This window comes from Oryctolagus cuniculus, chromosome 15, assembly GCF_964237555.1.
Source record: "Oryctolagus cuniculus chromosome 15, mOryCun1.1, whole genome shotgun sequence".
NCBI lineage: Eukaryota > Metazoa > Chordata > Mammalia > Lagomorpha > Leporidae > Oryctolagus > Oryctolagus cuniculus.
This window is the reverse complement of record NC_091446.1, coordinates 60,714,720-60,739,582: the sequence shown is the minus strand read 5'-3', so window position 1 is coordinate 60,739,582 and position 24,863 is coordinate 60,714,720. Positions and strand designations below refer to the sequence as shown.

General features: G+C 43.0%; 1 protein-coding gene across 7 annotated transcripts in view; it reads right to left on the bottom strand.

Moving 5' to 3' along the window:
* DDX50 (DExD-box helicase 50) overlaps positions 1-24,863 on the bottom strand; it is a 46,239-nt gene that overhangs the window by 5,541 nt on the left and 15,835 nt on the right. For 5 of the 7 annotated variants that reach the window (XM_070057770.1, XM_070057771.1, XM_002718449.5 and 2 more), the window contains 8 exons: positions 23,308-23,425; positions 23,007-23,192; positions 22,369-22,514; positions 17,412-17,561; positions 5,214-5,375; positions 4,713-4,832; positions 3,881-3,954; positions 3,497-3,656 (listed from right to left, as the gene is read on the bottom strand). In XM_070057770.1, coding sequence (XP_069913871.1) covers positions 3,497-3,656; positions 3,881-3,954; positions 4,713-4,832; positions 5,214-5,375; positions 17,412-17,561; positions 22,369-22,514; positions 23,007-23,192; positions 23,308-23,425 — 1,116 coding nt within the window. The remainder of the gene's footprint in view (positions 1-3,496; positions 3,657-3,880; positions 3,955-4,712; positions 4,833-5,213; positions 5,376-17,411; positions 17,562-22,368; positions 22,515-23,006; positions 23,193-23,307; positions 23,426-24,863) is intronic. The other 2 variants (XM_051823244.2, XM_070057773.1) reach the window with 1 other exon arrangement.

The window sequence follows — 24,863 nt, the reverse complement described above, 5'->3', positions numbered from 1 at the left end:
CTACTGCTTGCCCAGGCCATAGCAGAGAGCTGGATTGGAAGTAGAGCAGCCAGGTCTCAAACTGGCGCCCATAAGGGATGCCAGCACTTCAGGCTATAGTGTTAACCCACTGCACCACAGCACCAGCCCCGACCTTCATAACTTAACTGTGTACTTCTTATAAGCCAATGGCATAACATAGCCACTAAAGAAATAACTTCTTTGCAACTACATTTTGGAGATCGGCGGTGTGGTGTAGTAAGTTTTTTTTTTTTGACAGGGAGAGTGAACAGTGAGAGAGACAGAGAGAAAGGTCTTCCTTTACCATTGGTTCACCCTCCAATGGCCGCTGCGGTAAGCACACTGTGGCCAGTGCACTGCGCTGATCCGAAGCCAGGAGCCAGGTGCTTCTCCTGGTCTCCCATGGGGTGCAGGCCCCAAGGACCTGGGCCATTCTCCACTGCACTCTCGGGCCACAGCAGAGAGCTGGACTGGAAGAGGGGCGACCAGGACAGAATGCAACACCCCAACCGGGACTAGAACCCGGTGTGCCAGCGCCGCAGGTGGAGGATTAGCCTATTGAGCTGCAGTGACGGCCTCAAATAAATCTTAAAAAAAAAGAGGTCAAGGTGCAAGACTGCCCACATTCAGATCTTAACTCTTAAAAAAAAAAAAAAAAAAGTACAAAATATGAATGAAGTACTCTTGCCAAAAAATTTAACCTGAATATAAAATCAACTTCTGACACTGCTTCCAGCTTATAGGAAAGATTCTGGATAAAGGCAAAAGTAAATGATGCACTAAGAAAATAAATTCAGAAAAATACAGGTGAAGTATTCTAGTAGACAGCTTACCTAGACTTTTCACACATACACACAAAAAATCAATGCAATGAAAAATAAAAATTTTCAGTTACAGACTGAAAAAATCCGAAAACCAAACACAACCTTATTTGGACCTTGATCCGTGTGTGTGTGTGTGTGTGTGTGTGTGTATGGCAAGAGAGATGGGTATAATAAGTTACTCCCAGTACAATGATATTTGGTGAAACTATTAGCCTTTTTTTTTTTTTTTTTTTTTTTTTTTTGACAGGCAGAGTGGACAGTGAGAGAGAGAGACAGAGAGAAAGGTCTTCCTTTTACCGTTGGTTCACCCTCCAATGGCCGCTGCTGCCGGCGCGCTGTGGCCGGCACACCACGCTGATCCGAAGCCAGGAGCCAGGTGCTTCTCCTGGTCTCCCAGGTGGGTGCAGGGCCCAAGCACTTGGGCCATCCTCCACTGCCTTCCCGGGCCACAGCAGAGCTAGACAGGAAGAGGGGCAACCGGGACAGAATCCGGTGCCCCGACCGGGACTAGAACCCGGTGTGCCAGCGCCGCAAGGCGGATGATTAGCCTATTGAGCCACGGCGCCAGCCTGGCTAAACTATTAATGACCTGCCAGGGAGACCAATCAGCTGCACTCATTTGTGCTACACCAAATAACTTCCATGTAAGTTAAGCTGCTCTGCCCCTTTTGCTCCCTACTCCCAATGGGCTGCTCAAAATTAGTCTGCACAATGGTTGTTCAAAAACCTGTCAGCAGTCTCTTATCTGATCGAGATCCCCAGGACCAGGCTCTTTCTCATTCTCTACCCAGACATCAGAGAACTCTCCCACTGATGAGTGTCTCCTTGCTTGTACCCAAGTAATTTTAATTACTTGTAGACTTGGTGTGGTATGTGTTGACATCTGATAACAACCTTCTAGTGGCCTGGTCAGATGGTGTTACAAAAATGCATGTGCACACAGATACCCCTCCACACATACATGCAGTTCTTACTTTGCCAGCTACCGTATTAAATGCATAGTCTAGTTCTTACTTGGCATGGGTCTGTAGCAAGCTACAAAATGAAGAGTAGGTTCTGGTATACAAGTTTCAACTAGCACAATACTGTGCAAAGAAAGAATTTTTTATTTTTCCTCTCCAGATAGATACTTTTCGGATTATGAGGCAAATCTGTTTGTTTGTTTGTTTAAAGATTTATTTATGGGGCCAGCGCTGTGGCGTAGCGGGTAAAGCTGCCGCCTGCAGTGCCAGCATCCCATATGGGCACCAATTCAAGTCCTGGCTGCTCCACTTAGGATCCAGCTCTCTGCTGTGACCTGGGGAAGCAGTAGAAGATGGCCCAAGTGCTTGGGCCCCTGCACCCGCGTGGGAGACCCGGAAGAAGCTTCTGGCTCCTGATCAGCACAGCTCCAGCCATTGAGGCCATCTGGGAAGTAAACCAGTGGGTGGAAGACATCTGCCTCTCTGTAACTCTTCCTTTCAAATAAATGAATCTTCATTTTTTTTAAAGATTTATTTATTTATTTGAAAGCATTACACAGAGATAGAAGGAGAGGCAGAGAGAGAAAGAGAGGTCTTCCATTCGCTAGTTCACTCCCCAGATGGCCGCAACGGCTGGAGCTATGCCGATCTGAAGCCAGGAGCTGGGAACTTCTTCCAGGTCTCCCACATGGGTGCAAGGCCACAAGGACTTAGGCCATCTTCCACTGCTTTCCCAGGCAATAGCAGAGAGCTGGATCAGAAGTGGAGTAGCCAAGACTTGAACCGGTGCCCATATGGGGTGTTGGCACTACAGGTGGAGGTTTTACCCACTACGCCACAGCACCAGCCTCAATGAGGCAAATCTGAATACGGACTACATTAGATGATACAGAATTATAAATCAATTTTCACAGATGAGATTATGGGTCCGTGATTATGGAGGAGAATACACTTATTCTTAGAGGATGAGTACTGAAATATTTAAGGATCAGGCTGTGATGTTTCAACCTACTTTCAAATGGTTTAGAAGAAAAAGTACAAATGAAAATAAAAAGCAAATGCAGAATATTAACAGTTGTTAAATCTAGGTGGAAGTATATGGTTATTTACTACCCTCTTTTTTCAATTTTTCTATAGGCCTGAAAATTTGGAGGAGCTAGCTGTCAAAAAGCATTTCTTGGGGGTAGGTGTTGGGGTGCAGTGGGGTAAGCCACCACTTGGGATGCCTGTTTCCCATATCAGAGTTAGGAGTTAGAGTCCCAGCTACTCCACTTCTATTTCAGCTTCCTGCTAATGCATCTGGAAGACAGTGAAGGATGGCCCAGACACTGGGGCTCCTGCAACCCCATGGGAGACACAGATGGAGTTCCTGGCTCTTGGCTTTGGCCCAACCCCAAAGCTGTTGTGGGCATCTGAGGAGTGAACCAGTGAATGGAAGATATCTATCTCTTTGCTCTCCCTCACTCTGCCTTTCAAATAAATCTTTTTTTTTTTTTTTTTTTTTTTTATAAAAAGGCATTTATTGAGGGGCTAGAGAAAATGGGAAGCCTAATTTCTAAACAGAGCAGAGCAAAACAGTTTTTTTCTGCATAACAAGCAAAGTATATTGAAGAGATTAAATTCAGTACTCAGTAATTCACTCTACAGTATCTGCAATGGTTCAATTTTGACTTTTTAACAACCACATACAATTTCCTCACAGATTTCTACCTTATCAGAAGTGATCAAAGATCGTGGTTCAAAGCTTGATGCACCAGAAATGTGGGCTAATGCTGCAGCCAGTGCATCCACTGCCCCTTTCTCTTCTATCAGTCTCTGGGCTGATGGTCGGAAAAAATCCACAGCAGCATAAGAGACAGAAGCCAGAGACCTATGGTTTAAAAATAATAAATGTCCTTGGTCAAGACACAGCAAAAAAAAAAAAACAACAACAAGAGAACGAATGGGAAAAGAGTAACGTTTTGTATTTTAATAAAACTAAATGTCGCTGGTAAAACTGGTGATTAAAATTTTCTGATATATGAACTAGGAGAGCTTAAAGATGAATAGCCTAACACAAAAGAAAATATTATTCAGCAAGTTCAGAAAGCATACCTGATGGCATCCATGCTTTTAGATTTAACTAAATCCATTGTAGAAGGAACACCTACACGTTTAAAAGTAATTCCCTGAAAATGAAAGAATTACATTAAAGAAAAATGGAAGTCTTCACAAGTAATTCCTAAGTTAATATAGTTTGTTGAATTTCCACTTCTTGGATTTAAAGATTTCCAAGCCCTAGCAGACAACAAAAGATCTGCTTTTTCTAATAAATCACTGATTTATTCCAAAATTCCAAAAAAGAAATTTTTTTTTCAATTTTTCCTTAGTTAAAATCATGGAATTTCACTTGCAAAACAAAGCTGATGCTAAAGAAGAAAAAGATGTTTAAATTTATCAACTTTTTCCTTATTACCACATCTCATTTTATAAAGTATATGAAATAGCATATAAAAAAGTCAAAAATATGAAAAATGTGAAATACTTCAAAAATCTAGACCACAGAAAATGTTTAATTTCTTACATAAATTGGCCACTGTACCATTAAGTACTGTTATGTACCATTATGTAACATATCTTAACTATTACACCAAAACTGTGTCACAGCCACCCAGTCTATGAGCTGGACCATGAATTACTGAAATCACAGTGCACTTCTAATTTTAGTATCAAGGGAGGAATTCAAGGGAAAAATGAGAAAATAAGTTCTTCTGTCTTCGCAACAAAAGCTGTATTAAAACAGTCTTGTAGCTGACATAAATTTAGCTCTCCACAAGCTTCATATCCAAATGCTGTTTACATTGAGAAAAGTTATGAGAATAGAAAATGAGTTATCTTCTGAGAGACCAATTAGATAACAAGACTGAAATAATTTAACTCTACTTACTGCTTTTTGTTCCACATATCTTAGTTGACCTCTTTCTCTTGGTTGATAAAAACATATGCAAATCCCTGTCCGGCCAGCTCTACCTGTGCGTCCAGAGCGATGGATATAGGACTCAACATCCTAAAAACAGAAGTGGTAATACTTTTTCAAAATTTGCTAATAACAGTAATAACATTTTTATTTCAATCCTGTTGCATGTACTTTTCAACATCCCAATGAATTTACACAGCTGTATTTTAGGGCAAAGGTTTTTATTCACCTCACACCAGAGTACTTTCTTCTTCCTTTGCATGATTTTATTGCTCTGTTTCAGCACCAAACAATGAGGTTAATCATTTGCAAAGCCACCACATGCTGACCAATGTAACACCACACTAATAAACAATAGCCTTAGAGTAAGAAAAAATGACATATTTTTCACATATCAAGCAATTCTGTGTCAATAAAATAGGAATTTTTAAAGTTACTCTTATCTTCCCCAAACCAAATCCCATTTCCTACCTGTGGAGGAGAACTTTGAATCACGAGGTCAACCTCAGGAATGTCCAAACCACGGGCAGCCACATTGGTTGCCACCAGAACTTTAAAACTACCTTCTCTGAAGCCTTTCAGAGTAATTTCTCTCTGTGACTGTGCAATGTCCCCATGTAAACACTGGGCATTCTATTTGAAAAGAGGGGAGAAATTAAGTGTGAATAGCTCATACTTGCAAATAACACAGTAACACTATACAGTCATGCTCTTTATGCATTTTTTAAAAGATTTTATTTATTTGAAAGACAGATTTATAGAGAGAGGTGGAGACAGAGAGTTCTTCATCCATTTGTTCACTCCCCAGATGGCCACAATGGCCGGAGCTGCACTGATCCGAAGCCAGGAGCCAGGAGCTTCTTCCTGGTCTCCCATGTGGGTGCAGGGGCCCAAAGACTTGGGCCATCTTCCACTGCCATCCCAGGCCATAGCAGAGAGCTGGATCGGAAGAGGAGCAGCTGGGACTAGAACCAGCACCCATATGGGATGCTGGCGCTTCAGGCCAGGGCTTGAACCTGCTGCGCCATAGCACCGGCCCCTGCATTGTTTTTTAATCTTCTTGTTTCCTGATAATTTTAATGATGCATGCTTACTGTCTTTATTTATTTGAAAGTCAGAGTTACACAGAGAGAGAAGGATAGGCAAAGAAACAGAGAGAAAGAAGAGATCTTCTATTGGCTGGTGAACTCCCCAATTGGATGCAACAGCTTAAGCTGTGCTGATCCGAAGCCAGGAGCCAGAAGCTTCCTCTGGGTCTCCCATGCAGGTGCAGGGGCCCAAGCATCTGGCCTATCTTCCACTGCTTTCTCAGGCCCCAGCAGAGAGCTGGATCGAAAGAGGAGCAGCCAGGACTAGAACCAGTGCCCATATGGGATGCCGGTGCCACAGGCAAAAGACTAACCCACTGCACCACAGTGCCGGCCCTGCTTATAGTCTTTTAAAACATCAAACACAAAATATTTAATAAAATGTACATGTTTCTCTAATACCAACCAACCTCTCAGAACTAATTCACACTTTGGTGCATATTTTTTTGAAGATTTATTTATTTGAAAGGCAGAATTACAGAGGAGCAGAGAGAGAGAGAGAGAGAGAGAGAGAAAGATAGAAGTCTTCCATCTGCTGGTTCACTCCCCAGATGGCCACAATGGCCAGAGCTGTGCCAATCCAAAGCCAGGAGCTTCTTCAGGGTCTCCCACGTGGGTGCAGAGGCCCAAGGACTTAGGCCATCTTCTACGGCTTTCCCAGGCGACAGCAGGGAAAGCTGGATCGGAAGTGAAGCAGCCGGGACCCAAACCGGTACCCATATGGGATGCTAGCACTGCATGCAGCAGCTTTACCCATTACACCACAGCACAGGCTCCTAGTGCATATTCTATCAGCTATTTTATATTACTTATATATTATCATATACTATAATTTATATATTTATTTATAATGAATTATACTATTTAGGTACAATTTTGTGACCTACTTCATAAATCAAATACATATTTGCCCTGTCTCCATATCTACAGATCTAACTCTACTTAACTGTTAAAAACTGAATACAATTTCTTCATATGGATATAGTATCATTTATTTGAGCAGTTAGGTCATATTCAAATATTCACCTATAGAAACAATGCTACAGTAAACAACTTTGTACTTGTACTTATATCCCCAGATGCCTCAGTGTATTTCAGTAGGACACCTACCTAGAAGTTGAATTTTCTGGGTCAAAACTATGAACATGTAGTCTGGCAGTTAAGATGCCCATTTTTTCCCCACATCAAAGCACCTGTGTTGGATTCCCAACTCCAGCCCCTGACTCCAGCTTCCCATCTATGCAGACTCTGGGAAGCAGTGGTGATAGGTCAAATTGGGCTCCTATCACCTGTGTAGATTTGGATTGTATTCCTGACTCCTGGCTCGGATTCAGCTCCAGTCACTGCAGCATCTGGGGAGCGAACACTGAATGGAAGATCTTTCTCTGGCTCTCAAATGTATTTTAAAATTACAAACATTTTAATATTTTTATAACTATTATAAAAGTTGTGCTATTTTTTTTTTTTTTTTTTTTTTTTACTTATTTGACAGGTAGAGTTACAGACAGTGAGAGAGAGAGAGAGAGAGACAGAGAGAAAGGTCTTCCTTCCATTGGTTCACTCCCCAAATGGCCGCCACGGCTGGTGCACTGCGCCAATCCAAAGCCAGGAGCCAGGTGCTTTACCCAGCTGTTGTGGCCATTTAGGGAGTGACCCAGCAGATGGAAGATCTTCCTCCCTCCCTCTCTGTCCCTTTCTCTATAACTCTTTCAAATAAATAAATACATCTTTCTTAAAAACTGCAAACAGGCTGGCGCCGCGGCTCATTAGGCTAATCCTCCGCCTGCGGCGCCGGCATACTGGGTTCTAGTCCCGGTCGGGGCGCCGGATTCTGTCCTGGTTGCTCCTCTTCCAGTCCAGCTCTCTGCTGTAACCCGGGAGTGCAGTGGAGGATGGCCCAAGTGCTTGGGCCCTGCACCCACATGGGAGACCAGGAGAAGCACCTGGCTCCTGCCTTCAGATCAGCGCAGTGCACTGGCCACAGTGTGCCGGCCGCAGCGGCCATTGGGGGGTGAACCAATGGTAAAGGAAGACCTTTCTCTCTCTCACTGTCCACTCTGCCTGTCAAAAAAAAAAATTGCAAACAAAAATAAGACTGCCTCTAGCCTCATGGTTTACACTCTGGTTAGATATGGATGTCAACCAAATAATAAGGCATGGAAAGAAATGTAGTTAACAAATTTAAGAGAACCATGTGGCCTGGTTCCGAGCCAAAAGAGACCGCCTGAAAAGTAAAGCTTCAGACAGACCTGAAGATGGGGACTTGCTAGGTATGATAGACTACTAGGAAGCCAGCACTGTGGCACAACAGGTTAAGCTGTGGTGTGGGACACTAGCATCCCATTTGAGTCCCAGCTGCTCTACTTGCAATCCAGCTCCCTGATAATGTACCTGGGAAGGCAGTGGAAAATGGTCCAAGCCATTCAACATGTGGGAGACCCAGATGGAGTTCCAGGCTCCTAGCCTCAGTCTAGACCAGCCTGGGTCATTGTGGCCATTTAGGGCAGTAAACCAGCAAATGGAAGATTTCTCTCTGTGTGTCTCTCCCTCTCTCTCTGTAACTCTGCCTTTCAAACACACAAATCTTAAAAATAAAAAGGTAGACTAATAGAACCCTGTGATGAGAGAAAGTACAGCTTACATGAAGAGAGTGGCAGAATGAGACAGAAATGTAATAAAAGGAGGCTGGAAAGGTAGGTAGGGGCTAAGCTGTAGCTGAATTCCAGAACTACTCTCGTTAATGAAATGGAAAGGACTTGGTTTAGGGTGGAAATGAGGTATAAAGGAAAGAGACATACTAAATGTGACTCCCAGATACTGAGCTTCTGCAGCTAGGGTAGAAAATGAACCATTTTAAACCACAGGGTATAGAATCCAAAAATACCTTGTAGCTATCTGAATGGCAAATGGGGAGGAAAAAAATCAAGGGTGATACACAAATTTCTGCTTAGGCTTTGGGTAGATATATCATTCAACAATAAAGACAGAGTGGGTCTAGCAGTATAGAAAGAATGAACTCGATTTTAGGCACATAATGTGTTGAGATGTCTGGGGCCAGCAGAATAAACACAGGACTAGTGTTCTGGAGGCAGATCTAACCTGGAAAAAGATCTGAGCACTATTAGCATGTATACAATGACTGGAGCTACAGGTGTGATTTAATATATATGTATCTATATATACACATAGTTTCTATTATTTCTACAGTTATTGCCCATTTGTTGCAAAAAAAAACCCACTACTTTTTTAGGTCTTAAAACTATTTTTAGGGGCCGGCGCTGAGCATGATAGGCTGCTCCACTTCCAATCCAGCTCCTTGCTGATGGCTATGGAAAGCAGTGGAAGATGATCTAAGTGCTTGGACTCCTGCACCCACATGGGAGACCCAGAAGCTCCTGATCAGCCTAGCTCCAGCCATTGTGGCCATTTGGGGGGTGAACCAGCAGATAGAAGCTCTCTCTCTCTCTGTAACTCTACCTCTCAAATAAGTAATTTTTTAAATATCTTTTTTTTTTTTTTTTTTTTTGACAGGCAGAGTTAGAGAGAGAGAGAGACAGAGAGAAAGGTCTACCTTCTGTTGGTTCACCCCCCAAGTGGCTGCTACGGTCTGCGTGCTGCGCCGATCCGCAGCCAGGAGCCAGGTGCTTCCTCCTGGTCTCCCATGCGGGTGCAGGTGCCCAAGCACTTAGGCCATCCTCCACTGCCTTCCCAGGCTGTAGCAGAGAGCTGCACTGGAAGAGGAACAACCGGGACTAGAACCTAGTGCCCATATGGGATGCCAGCGCTGCAGGCAGAGTATTAACCAAGTGAGCCACGGTGCCAGCCTAAAAAGCCTTTTTTTTTTTTTAAAGATTTATTTATGTATTTAAAAGTAAGAGTTACACAGAGAGAGGAGAGGCAGAGAAAGAAAGGTCTTCCATCTGCTGGTTCACTCCCCAGCTGGCTGCATTGGCTGGAGCTGCACCGATCCAAAGCCAGGAGCCAGGAGCTTCTTCCAGGTCTCCCACACAGGTTCAGGGGTCCAAGGACTTTGGTCATTTTCCACTGCTTTCCCAGGCAATAGCAGAGAGCTGGATAAGAAGTGGAGCAGCTGGGACTTGAACCGGTGCCCAAAAGTGATGTTGGCACTGCAGGTGGCAGCTTTACCTGCTACACCACAGTGTCGGCCCCAGCATCTGTATGTTTATACCAGACACTTGAAAGATCAAAGCTGGGGCTGGCGCTGTGGCACAGCGGGTTAACATCCTGGCCTAAAGCACCGGCATCCTATATGGGCACTGGTTCAAGACTCGGCTGCTCCACTTCCGATCCAGCTCTCTGCTGTGGCCTGGAAAAGCAGAAGACGGCTAAGTCCTTGGGCCCCTGCACCAGCGTGGGAGACACGGAAGAAGTTCCTGGCTCCTGGCTTCAGATCAGCGCAGCTCCAATTGTTGAAGCCATTTGGGGAGTGACCCAGCGGATGGAAGACCTCTCTCTGCCTCTCCTTCTCTCTAACTCTTTCAAATAAATAAATATTAAAAAAAAAAAAAGTCAAGGCTAATGTTACACAATTAATTAAAATGATACTGGGGAAGACGGTGACAGCATAGTCTTTAACTCTCTAATTCCTATATAGAAACAGAGCAACTAGGAAAACAAAACTAATCAAAAACATATCTATCATGGACTGGCGCTGTGGCACAGCGGGTTAATGCCCTGGCCTGAAGTACCAGCATCCCATATGGCTACCAGTTTGAGACCCGGCTGCTTCTCTTCCAATCCAGCTCTCTGCTACGGCCCTTGAAAGCAGCAGAAGATGGCCCAAGTCTTTGGACCCCTGCACCCGTGTGGGAGACCTGGAACAAACTCCTAGCTCCTGGCTTCGGATCGGTGTAGCTCCAGCCGTTGTGGCCAATTGGGGAGTGAACCACCAGATGGAAGACCTCTCTCTTTCTTTCTCTCTCTCTGTGTAACTCTGACTTTCAAATAAAAAAAATAAATCTTTAAAAAAAACCACATCTATGACAATAATAAATGACAAAGTAGTTTTGTGATTTTCCAAACATAAGCAGGAAGGGTCAGGATCTGCAGGTGTGAGGGAAATTCACTAGTTCTGAGAACAGCTGCTTCTCTGAAAGCATATTTCTCAAGCAAATTGCTGAAAATAGCAACTGCAACTGGCAGAGCACACCCAGGGATCACTGTGAAGAGCCGCAAGGAAGGTCTACAGAGGTTGAAGTAGCTCTGGTTCCTAAAGAGCTGGGCCTCACATGAACTTTCAAACTAACAAGTCAATGCTTCCTATCTAGGACACACTGTCCTGAGGAAACACTGTCAGGCTCATCCAAAATAAGGAAGATAGGGGTAATAGGAGCAAAGGAAATGCAGAGATCCAGAAAAATTAAGGAAGAACACAGCTAGAGCTCAAAAAGTGGGACAACTTTTTTTTTTTTTTAACAGCTTCATCAGTAGAATTTACAAAGAATATTTTTGAACACTAATAAAAATAACAGAGGAAGCAGTGCTAAAGCCAGGAAGCTAAAAAATTATTCTGACCCAAGTCTCCCCATTTAAAGTTCAGAGAGATTAATTTCAACTAAAACTGAGCAAAAGACAGGATCACAGTTAAGTCCCATAGAAAGTATTAAGGGGTTGGGGGAAAAAAATTAGCAGAATAATATCCCCACAGGTAATGAAAATATTCTTGGGTCCTTGCACTGACATGGTAGATATAATTTGAGTTCCCAGCTTGGGACTTTGGCCTGGCCCAGCCTCAGCTGTTGTGTGCATTTGTGGAGTGAACCTGGAGCTCTATCTCTATCCAATAAAAACAAATACATAAATACATTTATTTTTTTTTTCAAAAAGAAAAAAAAATTTAAGTGAATAAAAATGATGAGAAAGATGTAAAATCAGGTGACCAAGGGAAGCAGAAAAGGGCGCAGCACTGTGGCGTAGTGGGTTATGGCCTTGGAAAGCCACAGAAGATGGCCTAAGTCCTTGGGCCTTGCACCCACGTGGGAGACTCAGAAGAAGCACCTGGCTCCTGGCTTTGGATTGGCTCAGCTCCAGCCATTGAGGCCACTTGGGGAGTGAACCACTGATGGAAGATTTTTTTTCTCTCTCTCTCTCTCTGTAACTCTACTTTTCAAATAAATAAACCTTAAAAAAACAAACAAAAAAAAAAAAAAAACAATGCTGTTATCACATTAAGAAAATGAACAGTAATTAACATTTTCAAACATCACTTAGTGTTGTCTTATAAATGCCATTTTTCTCCTTGTTATGTTTCTGGAATCTGGATTCAAACAGGATTCTTAAATTGTATGATTTTATTGATTCTCTTTTAACATGTGGATTTCTCCTTTACCTGTTTATTTTATATTGTACAGTTACTGAGGACACTAAGTTTCCATAAATCTAGAATGTTACTTTCCATGATATTTAACATGTTCCTCTATCTTCTACACTGCCTGAAAATTCAGGCTTGTTTGTGTAGGTCAAACTAGCCGGATATATAATGTCTACTTCTTTTTGTGATACTATCATTTATTGATTATGCCATCAGTCCTTATGTCAGTGTCTCTCGAAGCATTTTTCTGTGACTTGTTGTCTAGTAGATTCCTGAAGAAGAGCTTGTGGAGACAATACTGCCTGATGACAATAGCTCCTTTGTGATCTTCTACCTGAAAATTATCTTGGCTGGATATAAAATTACTATTTACAGGTTCTTTTCTTTGATATCTTAAATGTTTTTCCATTGTTTGTTGGAATAAAACATTACTATAAAAAATCAGATGCCAGTCTGATTTTTTTTCCCTTGTAAGTAATTTTTAAAAATCAGTAGTTCTACTGGAATATATTTTGGTGGTGGTCTTTTTTATGTTGTTGCTGGTACACAATGTATACTTTAAAAAAAAAAATCCTTATTTATTTGAAAGGCAGAGTTACAGAGAAGAGGCAGAGAGAGAGAGAGAGAGAGAGAGGTCTTCCATCCACTGGTTCACCCCCTAAATGGCCTCAACAGCCAGAGCTGGGTGGATCTGAACTCAGGAGCTAGGAGCTTCTTCTGGGTCTCTCACGCAGGTCAGGGGCCCAAGCACTTGAGCCATCTTCCACTGCTTTCCCAGGCCATAGCAGAGAGCTAGATTGCAAGTGGAGCAGCTGGGACTTGAACTGGCACCCATATGGGATGCCGGCACTGCAGGCAGCGGTTTTACTCACTATGCCACAGTGCCAGTCCCACAATGTACACTTCTTTTAGAATTTCAGACGTATTTTTAAAAATGTCAGCCATATTTTCTTGAATAGTAATTTTTAGTATTTGGTTTATCTGATTATTTTCTGCTTTAGGGTCTTGAGCTGTATGAATTTTGGCTCTTTTTTAAGATTTATTTATTTATTTATTTGAGAGACAGAGTTACAGAGAGTGAGAGAGATACAAAGGTCCTTCATGGGGCCGGCGCTGTGGCATAGTGGGTAAGGCCGCCACCTACAGCAGCCCGGCTGCTCCACTTCCAATCCAGCTCTCTGCTGTGGCCTGGGAGAGCAGTACAGGATGGCCCAAATCCCTGGGCCCCTGCACCCATGTGGGAGACCCGGAGGAAGCTCCTGGCTCCTGGCTTCAGATCTGCACAGCTCTGGCTGTTGTGGCCATCTGGGGAGTGAACAAGCGGATGGAAGACCTCTCTTTCTCTACCTCCCTTCTCTCTCTGTGTAACTATTAGGAAAAAAAAAAAAAAAAAGTCCTCCAACCCGCTGTTTCAGTCCAGCTGCAACGGCCGGAGCTGAGCCAATCTGAAGCCATGAGCCAGGAGCTTCTTCTGGGTCCCCCATAGGGATACAGGGGTCCAAGTACCTGGGCCATCCTCCACTGCTTTCCCAGGCCATAGAGGCAAGCTGGATCAGAAGCTCAGCAGCCAGGAACCGGCACCCATATGGGATACTGGCACTGCAAGCACTACATCACAGCACCGGCCTGTTTTATAAGAGTCCTTCTGAAGACGCCCAAATATTTATGAATATAATATGGCATTTGGGGTTTCTATTAAGATCATTCCTCAAGAGAAGCAATCATTTAATCTAGGGGTTAAAATATCCTTGTTTGGGGCTGGCACCGTGGCACAGCAGTTAAGCCACTCCCTGCAGCACCAGCATTCCATATGAATGCTGGTTCAAGTCTCAGCTGCTCCACCTTTTTTTTTTTTTTAAATTAAAGATTTATTTATCTATTTGAAAGGGAGAGGCCGGCGCCGGGGCTCACTAGGCTAATCCTCCGCCTTGCGGCGCTGGCACACCGGGTTCTAGTGGGGCGCCGGATTCTGTCCCGGTTGCCCCTCTTCCAGGCCAGCTCTCTGCTGTGGCCAGGGAGTGCAAGGGAGGATGGCCCAAGTGCTTGGGCCCTGCACCCCATGGGAGACCAGGATAAGCACCTGGCTCCTGCCATCGGATCAGCCGTGGCGGCCATTGGAGGGTGAACCAACAGCAAAGGAAGACCTTTCTCTCTCTCTCTCTCTCTCTCACTATCCACTCTGCCTGTCAAAAAAAATAAATAAAAATAAAAATAAAAATAAAATAAAAAATAAAAAAAAAAAGAAAGGAAGAGTTACAGAGAGGCAGACAGAGAGAGAGAAAGAGATCTTCCATCTGCTGGTTCACTTCCCAAGTGGCTGCAATGGTTGGAGCTGGGCCTAACTGAAACCAGGAGCCAGGAGCTTCTTCTGGGTCTCCCACATGGGTGCAGGGGCTCAAGGACCTGGGTCATCTTCCATTGCTTTCCCAGGCCATAGCAGAGAGCTGGATCAGAAATGGAGCAGCTGGGACTCAAACCAGCACCCATATGGGATGCCGGCACTACAGGAAGTGACCTCACCTGCTATGCCACAGCACTGGCTCCAAGCTGTTCCACTTTTTTTTTTTTTTTTTTTTTTTTTTTTTTTTTTTGTGACAGGCAGAGTGGACAGTGAGAGAGAGAGAGACAGAGAGAAAGGTCTTCCTTTTACCGTTGGTTCACCCTCCAATGGCCACCGCAGCCGGCACACCGCGCTGATCTGATGGCAGGAGCCAGGTACTTCTCCTGGTCTCCCATGCGGGTGCAGGGCCCAAGGACTTGGGCCATCCTCCACTGCACTCCCTGGCCACAGCAGAGAGCTGGCCTGGAAGAGGGGCAACCGGGACAATCCGGCGCCCCAACTGGGACTAGAACCCGGTGTGCCAGCGCCACAAGGCAGAGGATTAGCCTAGTGAGCCGCGGCGCCAGCCTGTTCCACTTCTGATCCAGCTCTCTGCTAATGTGACCAGGAAAGCAGCAAAAGATGGTCCAAATGCTTGGTCCCCTCTACCCACGTGGGAAACCTGGATGAAGCTTTGGTTTCTAACTTAGCCTGGCTCAGCCCTAGCCATTGCAGTCATTTGGAGAGTGAATCAGCAAATGGAAAATTTCTCACTCTGCCTCTGCCTCTCCCTCTCTGTAACTCTGCCTTTCTGCCTTTCAAATAAGTAAGTCTTAAAAAAAAAAAAGAAAAGAAAAGAAAAGAAAAGATACCTTGTCTCTTAATGGAGAACCTGAGTTTGATTTCTACCTCTGACTCCTGACTACCCACCAATGTAGATACCCTGGGAGGCAATGGTGATGGCTGCCACCAGTGTGGGAGACCGACACAGACTTCTTGGCTCCTGGTTTCAGCTCTACCCAGCCCCAAATATTGTAGACATAAGGAGAGTGAACCAGCAGATAGCAGATCTTTGTGTCTTTCTCTGCTCTTCAAATATTAAAAAAAATAGTAATTTGGAGAAAGAAGTAAACAGGCATATAGATGAAATAACATATGCGGGACCCTCAGATAGTTCATGGAAACGTGTATTACAAGGGTTGGTGGGGCCAGCGCTGTGGCATACAAGGTAAAGCTGCTGCCCATAGTGCTAGCATCTCACATGGGCGCCGGTTCGAGTCCCATCTACTCCACTTCTGATCCAGCTCTCTGCTATGGCCTGGGAAAGCAGTAGAAGATGGCTCAAGTCCTTGGGCCCCTGCACCTGTGTGGAACACCTGGAAGAAGCTCCTGGATCCTGGCTTCAGATCGGTGCAGCTCCAGCTGTTGCAGCAACTTGGGGAGTGAAACAGCTATCTTTCTCTCTGCCTCTAACTCTGCCTTTCAAATAAATAAATAACTATTTAAAGAAAAATAAGGGTTGGCACTGAAGAAGCCATTTGAGAGGCACACATCTCATACTGGAGTGCCTAGGTTCAAGTCCTAGCTCCACTTCCCATTCCAGCTTTCTATTATTACATACTCAGGGAGGCAGCAGGTATTGGCTTGATTACTTGGATCCCTGTCCCTCATATGGGAGATTGAACTAAATTCTAGGCTCCTGGTTTCAGCTTCGTCCAGCATTGGGCATCTGGGGAGTGAACCAATAGACAGAAGATCTCCCTCTGTCTGTGTGTCTCTCTCCCTCTCTCTGTCTCTGCACTTCAAATAAATAAAAAATAAAGAAAATGCATATTATGAAAAAACTATGGGTGGGGGACCAGCGCTGTAACACAGTGGGTTAAGCCCTGGTCTGCAGCATTGGCATCCCATATGGGCACTGGTTTGAGTTCCACCTGCTCCCCTTCCAATCCAGCTCTCTGCTATGGCTTGGGAAATCAGTACAAGATGGCCCGAGTCCTTGGGTCCTGCACCCATGTGGGAGACACTGAAGAAGCTCCAGGCTCCTGGCTTCAGATCGGCCCAGCACCAGCTGTTGTGGCCATTTGGGGAGCGATCCAGCAGATGAAAGCCTCTCTCTCTGCATCTACTTCTGTAACTCTGCCTTTCAAATAAATAAATCTTTAAAAAAGAAAAAGATAAAGACATATGGATTTAATATTATGATCCATTCATTCAATAAATTTTGGTAATTCATTTTATAATACAACTCTAGATTATGTACTTTTACTCATACAATTTCACTTTATTTCAACCTTTACATTTTCCAGAATATTTTCAAAGCCTTAAAAAAACTTCTGATCAATAATGATAGAATTCTATCCTGATACCATTTTGTAATGTTCAAATATACATAATAAAAGTTATTCTAAGGCCGGCGCCGTGGCTCAATTGGCTAATCCTCCGCCTTGCGGCGCCGGCACACCGGGTTCTAGTCCTGGTTGGGGCGCCGGATTCTGTCCCGGTTGCCCCTCTTCCAGGACAGCTCTCTGCTGTGGCCCGGGAGTGCAGTGGAGGATGGCCCAAGTCCTTGGGCCCTGAACCCGCATGGGAGACCAGGAGAAGCACCTGGCTCCTGCCTTCGGATCAGCATGGTGCACTGGCCGCAGCGCGCCGGCCGTGGCGGCCATTGGAGGGTAAACCAATGGCAAAGGAAGACCTTTCTCTCTCTCTCTCACTGTCCACTCTGCCTGTCAAAAAAAAAAAAAAAAAAAAAAAAAGTTATTCTAAAAAATGTTCTATCCTAAGAGGCTGAGAGGCTAGCTTAACTTCTTTCTGAATAAGACTCAATCTCAGAATGGCAGATCTGACCCACGAAGGACAACATGATTTCTGGTTCAATGATTCATCCTCATAATCTTAATTAGAGAAAACATGAAAAAAAGACTTACCTGTTTTATGTGCGGATTCATGGCCATTTCAGTTACATTCTTTTTGGTCTCACAGAAAATAATAGCTCTCCCTTCAGACCCACTGTACACCTGAAGGACATCTCCAATGACTGCTGGCCTCTGAGACCAATGGCACTGGATGGCCAGATGCTTTGAACAAAGAAAATGTGAAAGATCTGTTTCATTAAAATTACTGAGAAAGATTTCTTGTAAGCATTTTTCTCTATTTGTTTTGCTTTGTTTTTTTAAAGATTTTATGTATTTTATTTGAGAGTTAGAGTCACAGACAGTGAGAGAGAGAAGAGAAACAGAGAGAAAGGTCTTTCCTCTGTTGGGTCACTCCCCAAATGGCCGCAACAGCCGGAGCTGTGCTGATCTGAAGCCAGGTGCCAGGCGCTTCCTCCCAGTCTCCCATGTGGTTCAGGGACCCAAGCACCTGGGCCATCTTCTACTGCTTTCCCAGGCCACAGCACAGAGCTGGACTGGAAGAGGAGTAGCCAGGACTAGAACTGGCGCCCATATGAGATGCCGGCGCCACAGATGGAGGATTAACCTACTGTGTCACTGCGTCAGCCCCAGCATTTTCTCTATTTGGTCAAGAACCAGCTTTCTTGGGAACCTCAACCTCATTAAAAAATAATATACAAAGTGCCATCCATAGGTAAAAGAATATAGTATATTAAAGCAACAGAATACTACTGAGCATTTAAAATATTGAACCAACTGCTGTTACACAAAACAATGTAGATGAATTTCAAAATTACTGAGTGAATGAAGTCTTATAAAAGAAAGTACATATAGCATGATTCCACTTATATGCACTTCTAGAATAAGCAAAAATCTCTGGTGGAAAAAAATTAGAGAGTGGTTGCTTTAGATGGGTGGGTAGAGGGGAAATCTGACAGGAAAGGACATAAAGGAACTTTTCTAGGATGACTTAAGCATTTAATATCTCGATGAGTTTTTGAGTTACATGTATGAATATAGCAAAATTAAGCAAATGAACACTGAAGATTTTACAATTTGTTGCGCACAAATAGTACTTTTAAAAATTTTATTATATGAATCTCAGACACATTATATAAGTGAAAGGAAATAAGAAATAAATGTACACAAATTATATAACTACATTTATATGAATATCCAGAACAGAAACATCCATAGACAGAAAGCAGACTGGTGGCTGCCAGCAACTAAGAAAAAGAAAAGAGAGGTTGAGGAGACATTGCTTGATAATTGTGGGGTTTCTCTTCAAAGTGATGGAAATGTTTTGGAACTAAATAGAAGTGATGGTTGTAGATCATCAATATACTAGACAATGCCCCATTTTATACTTTAAAATGGTTAGTTTACGTGAATTCTTCCTCAATTTAAAAAATTTTAAATACTGTGCTTTAGTTAAAGACACATATGATAAATAGTTATGGGAAATTATACCAGATTTCTGCAACTGGAAATGAATCAAAATTAAGATGGATATAAGGATAGCTAGATATGTGATAAAAGAAATACAGTAAAATGTTAACAGTAGAATCTATATGGTTGCTAAGAGTGTTCACTGGAACTGGTGCTCTGGCAACAGTGTGTAAAGCTGCCACCTGCAGTGCTGGCATCTCAAATGGCCACCAGTTCAGGACATGGCTGCTCCACTTCTGATGCAGCTCTCTGCTGTGGCCTGGGAAAGTAGAAGATGGTCCAAGTCCTTGGGTCCCTGCACCATGTGGGAGGCCCGGAAGAAGCTCTTGGCTCTTGGCTTCGGATTGGCGCAGCTCCAGCCACTGCAACCATTTGCGGAGTGAAGCAGCAAATCTAAGACTTCTCTCTTTCTCTCTGCCTCTGCCTCTCTGTAACTCTGCCTTTCAAATGAAGAGAAGAGAAGAGAAGAGAAGAGAAGAGAAGAGGAGAGGAGAGGAGAGGAGGGGAGGGGAGGGGAGGGGAGGGGAGGGGAGGGGAGGGGAGGGGAGGGGAGGGGAGGGGAGGGGAGGGGAGGGGAGGGGAGGGGAGGGGAGGGGAGGGGAGGGGAGGGGAGAAGAGAAGAGAAGAGAAGAGAAGAGAAGAGAAGAGAAGAGAAGAGAAGAGAAGAGAAAAGAAAAGAAGAGAAAAGAAAAGAAAAGAAAAGAAAAGAAAAGAAAAGAAAAGAAAAGAAAAGAAAAGAAAAGAAAAGAAAAGAAAAGAAAAGAAAAGAAAAGAAAAGAAAAGAAAAGAAAAGAAAAGAAAAGAAAAGAAAAGAAAAAGAAGTGAAGGAGCTGGGACTCCAACCAGTGCCCATAAGGGATTCCAGCATTGCATGCAGTGGCTTTACCTGCTATGCCACAGCACCAACCCCCTCTCACTCTTTCCAATAAAGAAAATGAATCTCTTTAAAAAAATTTTTTTTTTAATTTTATTTATAGTTAGAGATGGAGAGACAGAGAACCATCTTCTGGCTCATTCCCCAAATGGCCATGACAGCCAGAGCTGGACCAGACAAAAGCCAGGAGCTAAGAGCTTCCTCCAGATACCCCATGTAGGTGCAAGGCCCAAGGACTTGGGTCATCCATCTTCTGCTGCTTTCCCAGGCACATTAGCAGGGAGCTGGACAGTAAGTGGAGCAGCCAATGTCCATGCGGGATGATGATGCCACAGGCAGCAGCTTAACCTACTATGTTACAACGGTAACCCCAAAATGAATCTTTTTTTAAAAAAAGTTTCATGATAAAATGTTGGGAAAAAACTTACATTGTACATTTCAAATTTGTGTATTTTAACACAAGTCTCAATAAAACTGTTTTAAAATAAATAGCACATAATGATCATAAAATATCTGAGTAAAGCACAAAGAAATCTAAAAATCATTTGTACCACCTCTGACAAAGTCATGTCTCTTCCCCACCTCAAAACAAACAAACAAACAAACAAAGGAAACCAGAACCAGATCAAGTTCCATAATCTAACCATCAACTCACAGGAAAATAACATAACATGTTAAATAATGCCACAAGGATGAAAATTAGCAAAACTGTAGAAAACTTATAAGACAAATGAGTTTTTTCAACAAAAATTAGAAGGCTTGAGTTCAGTTCCTGGCTTCAGTTCCTGACTACCGCTTCCTAGCAATGCAGGCCACCCACATGGCAGACCCAGATTGAGTTTCTACCTCCAAAGTGCTGCTGGCATTTGGGGAACGAACCAACAGATGGGAGCTCATTCTCTTTCTCTGCCTTTTTAAATAAATAAAAAATTTTAGAAAGTCTTTACTTATCCTTTTACAAATATATACAATCATATGAAGATGAAATGATGATTAAGACTGCTTCAAAAGCAGAGGTAAAGAAGGTACAAGTATATAGAAAAATTGTTAAATTGTTAAATGGGTACTTCATGTTCCTTACACTATTAAATTGCTGTATATGTTTAAAAATGTCCTTAATGACTTTTATTTCCTGAATACAACTTACATTCTTATATACAATTTTCAACCATTACAATATACAAAGCTTCCTTTGGCCATCCTGTATTCTAACAGTCCCCTTTCTTATACATAATCATTATTTGATACTTATTCCTTCAAACTTATGTACATTTACATAAATACCTAAAAAATCCATTTAGTATTTATTTATGTGTTTTTAATAGTGTAACTCTTTTATTTACCAGTCTACAATTTACATTTTATCACTTACTCCAATCACTTTTTATTTTTTTATTTTTTTAATTTTTTGACACGCAGAGTGGACAGTGAGAGAGAGAGACAGAGAGAAAGGTCTTCCTTTGCCGTTGGTTCACCCTCCAATGGTTGCCACGGCCGGCGTGCTGCGGCCGGCACACCGTGTTGATCCGATGGCAGGAGCCAGGTGCTTCTCCTGGTCTCCCATGGGGTGCAGGGCCCAAGGACTTGGGCCATCCTCCACTGCACTCCCTCCCTGGCCACAGCAGAGAGCTGGCCTGGAAGAGGGACAACCGGGACAGAATCCGGCGCCCCGACCAGGACTAGAAGCTGGTGTGCTGGCGCCGCAGGCGGAGGATTAGCCTAGTGAGCCGCGGCACCGGCCACTCCAATCACTTTTTAACCACTGTATTGTATTCTGTGGATTAAACTATCATTCATCTAGCCTCCTCACTTTTCCTACACATAAATGTGAGCTATTAAATAGGATAAATGACATAAAAGACATATACCTGACATATATACTGTAAATAATACTTTTTAAAAAAATTATTTATTTATTTGAAAGGCAGAGTTACAGAGAGGGAGAGAAAGATCCTCCATCCACTGGTTCACCCCCAAAATGGTTGCGGTGGCCGGGGTTGGGCTGATCCAAAGCCATGAGATTCCAGGCTTCCAGCTTCTTCCAGATCAGAAGTAGAGCAGCCAGGACTCGAACTGGCACTCATATGGGATATCAGCACTTCAGGCAGTGGCTTTACCTACTACGCCACAGTGCTAGCCCCTGTAAATAATACTTTTAATTCTTTTTTTTAAACATGCTAGTAGATTTTCATGAATTCAAATTAATCAACCTTTTCCCTTATGGTTTCTAATCATATATTTGGATTAGATTCCTTTTCCTGAGACAGAGTAACTATTCACTCTGTATCTTCCTTAAATTATTTTATGGTTTGATTTTTTTAATTCTTTCAGAATTTTTTTGGGGAAGATCTGAGTTTCTTCACCTATTAAAAAAATTAGAATAGCACTATTCATTTTTAGTTAATATGAATCACCTCTGACACATTCTAAATCCTTTAAGTCTGTCCTGATGGCTGCTTGCTTGCATGTTCTGGCTAGCACTTGCCTGTTCACACTCTTTTTATTTCCTTCTTTATTCTGTTTTGCTCCTCAGTCTCACACTCACTGACAAGAAGCACAGAGAGACTATGCCTGACTAGATATCCAAAACTTAAGTTTAGCTTCAACAAATTTCAAAAGTAAATATCAACTAAAAGCTAGAATCTATCATGCTGGAAAGCTACTTACTTCCACAGTAGTTGCAGCCTTTTGAGTCATTTTTCCAACAAGGTCAACCTGCTCATATCTGGATTTCATGTATTTTTTTGCAACTTTGTACACCCACTGTGGGCAAGTTGCAGAAAAAAGTAAAGTCTGAGGATTGTCTTCAGAATCTTAAATAAACAAAAAGAATTAAAATGTTTTCTTAATAACGCATGATGTAGCCAGCTCTTAAAAGTCTCCCCAAGCTTCAAAGAAATAATCAAAAATTCAAACCTTGGAGTGAATTTTTAACATACAGACTTCACTGCAAGTATTAAAACTCTCAAATTTCAAAAATGGGAACAATATGAAGAAAACTGAACCCAGAAAGAAGGTGAGGATTTAAGAAGTAACAATGATGAAAGAAATCAGTAAAATGAGTTAGTAAATCTAATTAGTGACTATAAAAAATAACATATGAAAGAAAGCATTGGAAGCTAAGAAATCAGTTAAAGTGTGCTATCATACTTTCTTTTCTCAGGGAGAGAATAAATACCAAATAACTTTAGTTTTCTTAGAATCTCAGGGGACAATGTAATAAAAACTAAGAAATAAAAAAATTCATAAGCTATTTTAGGATCAAAGGACAACTGCTAATGTACTTATTTTGAATTAGGATATACCAGTTTTGTAGGATTCATGGATAATATCTTCAACTTGTTCAGCAAAACCTAAATCTAACATTTGATCCACTTCATCAAGCACAACGTGGCGTAGTTTGGAAAGATCCAACCGGCCGCTCTGCAGATGGTCTTTGATTCGACCAGGTGTCCCAACCAAGATGTCAATACCATTTCGAATATGATTAACTGTGGAAGAAGAGACATGCCAGTAATATGTAAAAAGCAAGCACACACTTTCACATGATTACTTTAGATTTAAGTAGCAGACATCTTCACACTACTGTCATTCATATTTACTCACTCTGGCTTTGATATGATGTTCCACCATAAAAACATGCCACACTGAGTTTCCTAGTTATATCTTTGAAGTCTTTGGCTACTTGGTTTGCCAGTTCCCTTGTTGGAGCCAAAACAAGTACCTGAGCAAGAGTTTAAAAAAAAAAAAAAGATACTTTTCTAAAGACTTATGAATGAGAAAACCTTTTTTTTTTTTTTTTTTTGAAGATTTATTCATTTTGAAAGGTAGAGTCACAGAGAGAGACAGACAGATCTTCCATCCACTGGTTCATTTCCCAGATGGCTGCAACAGTCAGGGCTGGGCCAGGCTGAGGTCAGGAACCAGGAGCTTCTTCTGGGTCTCCCACATGGTTGGCAGGGGCCATCTTCCTCTGCTTTCCCAGCACATTAGCAGGGAGCTGGATAGGAAGTAGAGCAGCCAGGACTTCAGCCAGTGTTCACATGGGATGTTAAGTGCAGCAGGCAGCAGCCTAGCCTACTGCACCACAATGCCAACCCCAAGAAGACTTTTTTAAAGTGGCATTTAAAACTAGAAATCTCTGGCGTGGATGTGCGGCAAAATGGTTAAGTTGCCACTTAGGACATCTACATCTATATTAGAGTGACTGGTTCAAGTCCTGGATACTCTACTTCTGACCCAACTTCCTGATAACGCACACCCTGGAAGGCAGCAGGTGAGGGCTGAAGTACTAAGTCCCCACTATCCATGTGGGAGTCCGGATTGAATCCCAGGTTCCTATCTTCCGCTTGGCCCTACCACACCTATTGTAAGCATTTGGGTAATGAACCAGAGCGAGATCTCCTTATTGCTCTGCCTTCCAAATAAATAAACAAAGCTTAAAAAAAAAAACCCCTAGAATTATCAACATAAATGTACTAACTATTTTAAAACAGCACAATTAGCAACAATAAAAACCACAGCTTAGATCCTCTTATTCTTCCATCATATCTCTTAGTCACTACCCCAGTGAGGTCTCCAAGCTTCTTTTCCTATCTCCCTGTCCTTGTTCCTCCTCAATGCTTACACTGCTTACAATATTAATTTTACTTATTTACTAAAAGGTAAACTCCATGAAGGCAAGGATTGACATCAGGTGGATAACTGTATTACTTCAGATTTAAGTAGCAGACACATCTTCACACTGTCATTCATATTTACTCACTCTGGCTTTGATATGATGTTCCACCATAACAACATGCCACACTGAGTTTCCTGGTTATATCTTTGAAGCTGGAAGTTGAACTTCCAACACAGAAGAGGTATTCAAAAATACTTGGTAAGGCCGGCGCCGTGGCTCACTAGGCTAATCCTCCGCCTTGCGGCACCAGCACACTGGGTTCTAGTCCCGGTCGGGGCACCGGATTCTGTCCCGGTTGCCCCTCTTCCAGGCCAGCTCTCTGCTGTGGCCTGGGAGTGCAGTGGAGGATGGCCCAAGTGTTTGGGCCCTGCACCCACATGGAAGACCAGGAGAAGCACCTGGCTCCTGCCATCGGATCAGCGCGGTGCGCCGGCCGCGGCGGCCATTGGAGGGTGAGCCAACGGCAAAGGAAGACCTTTCT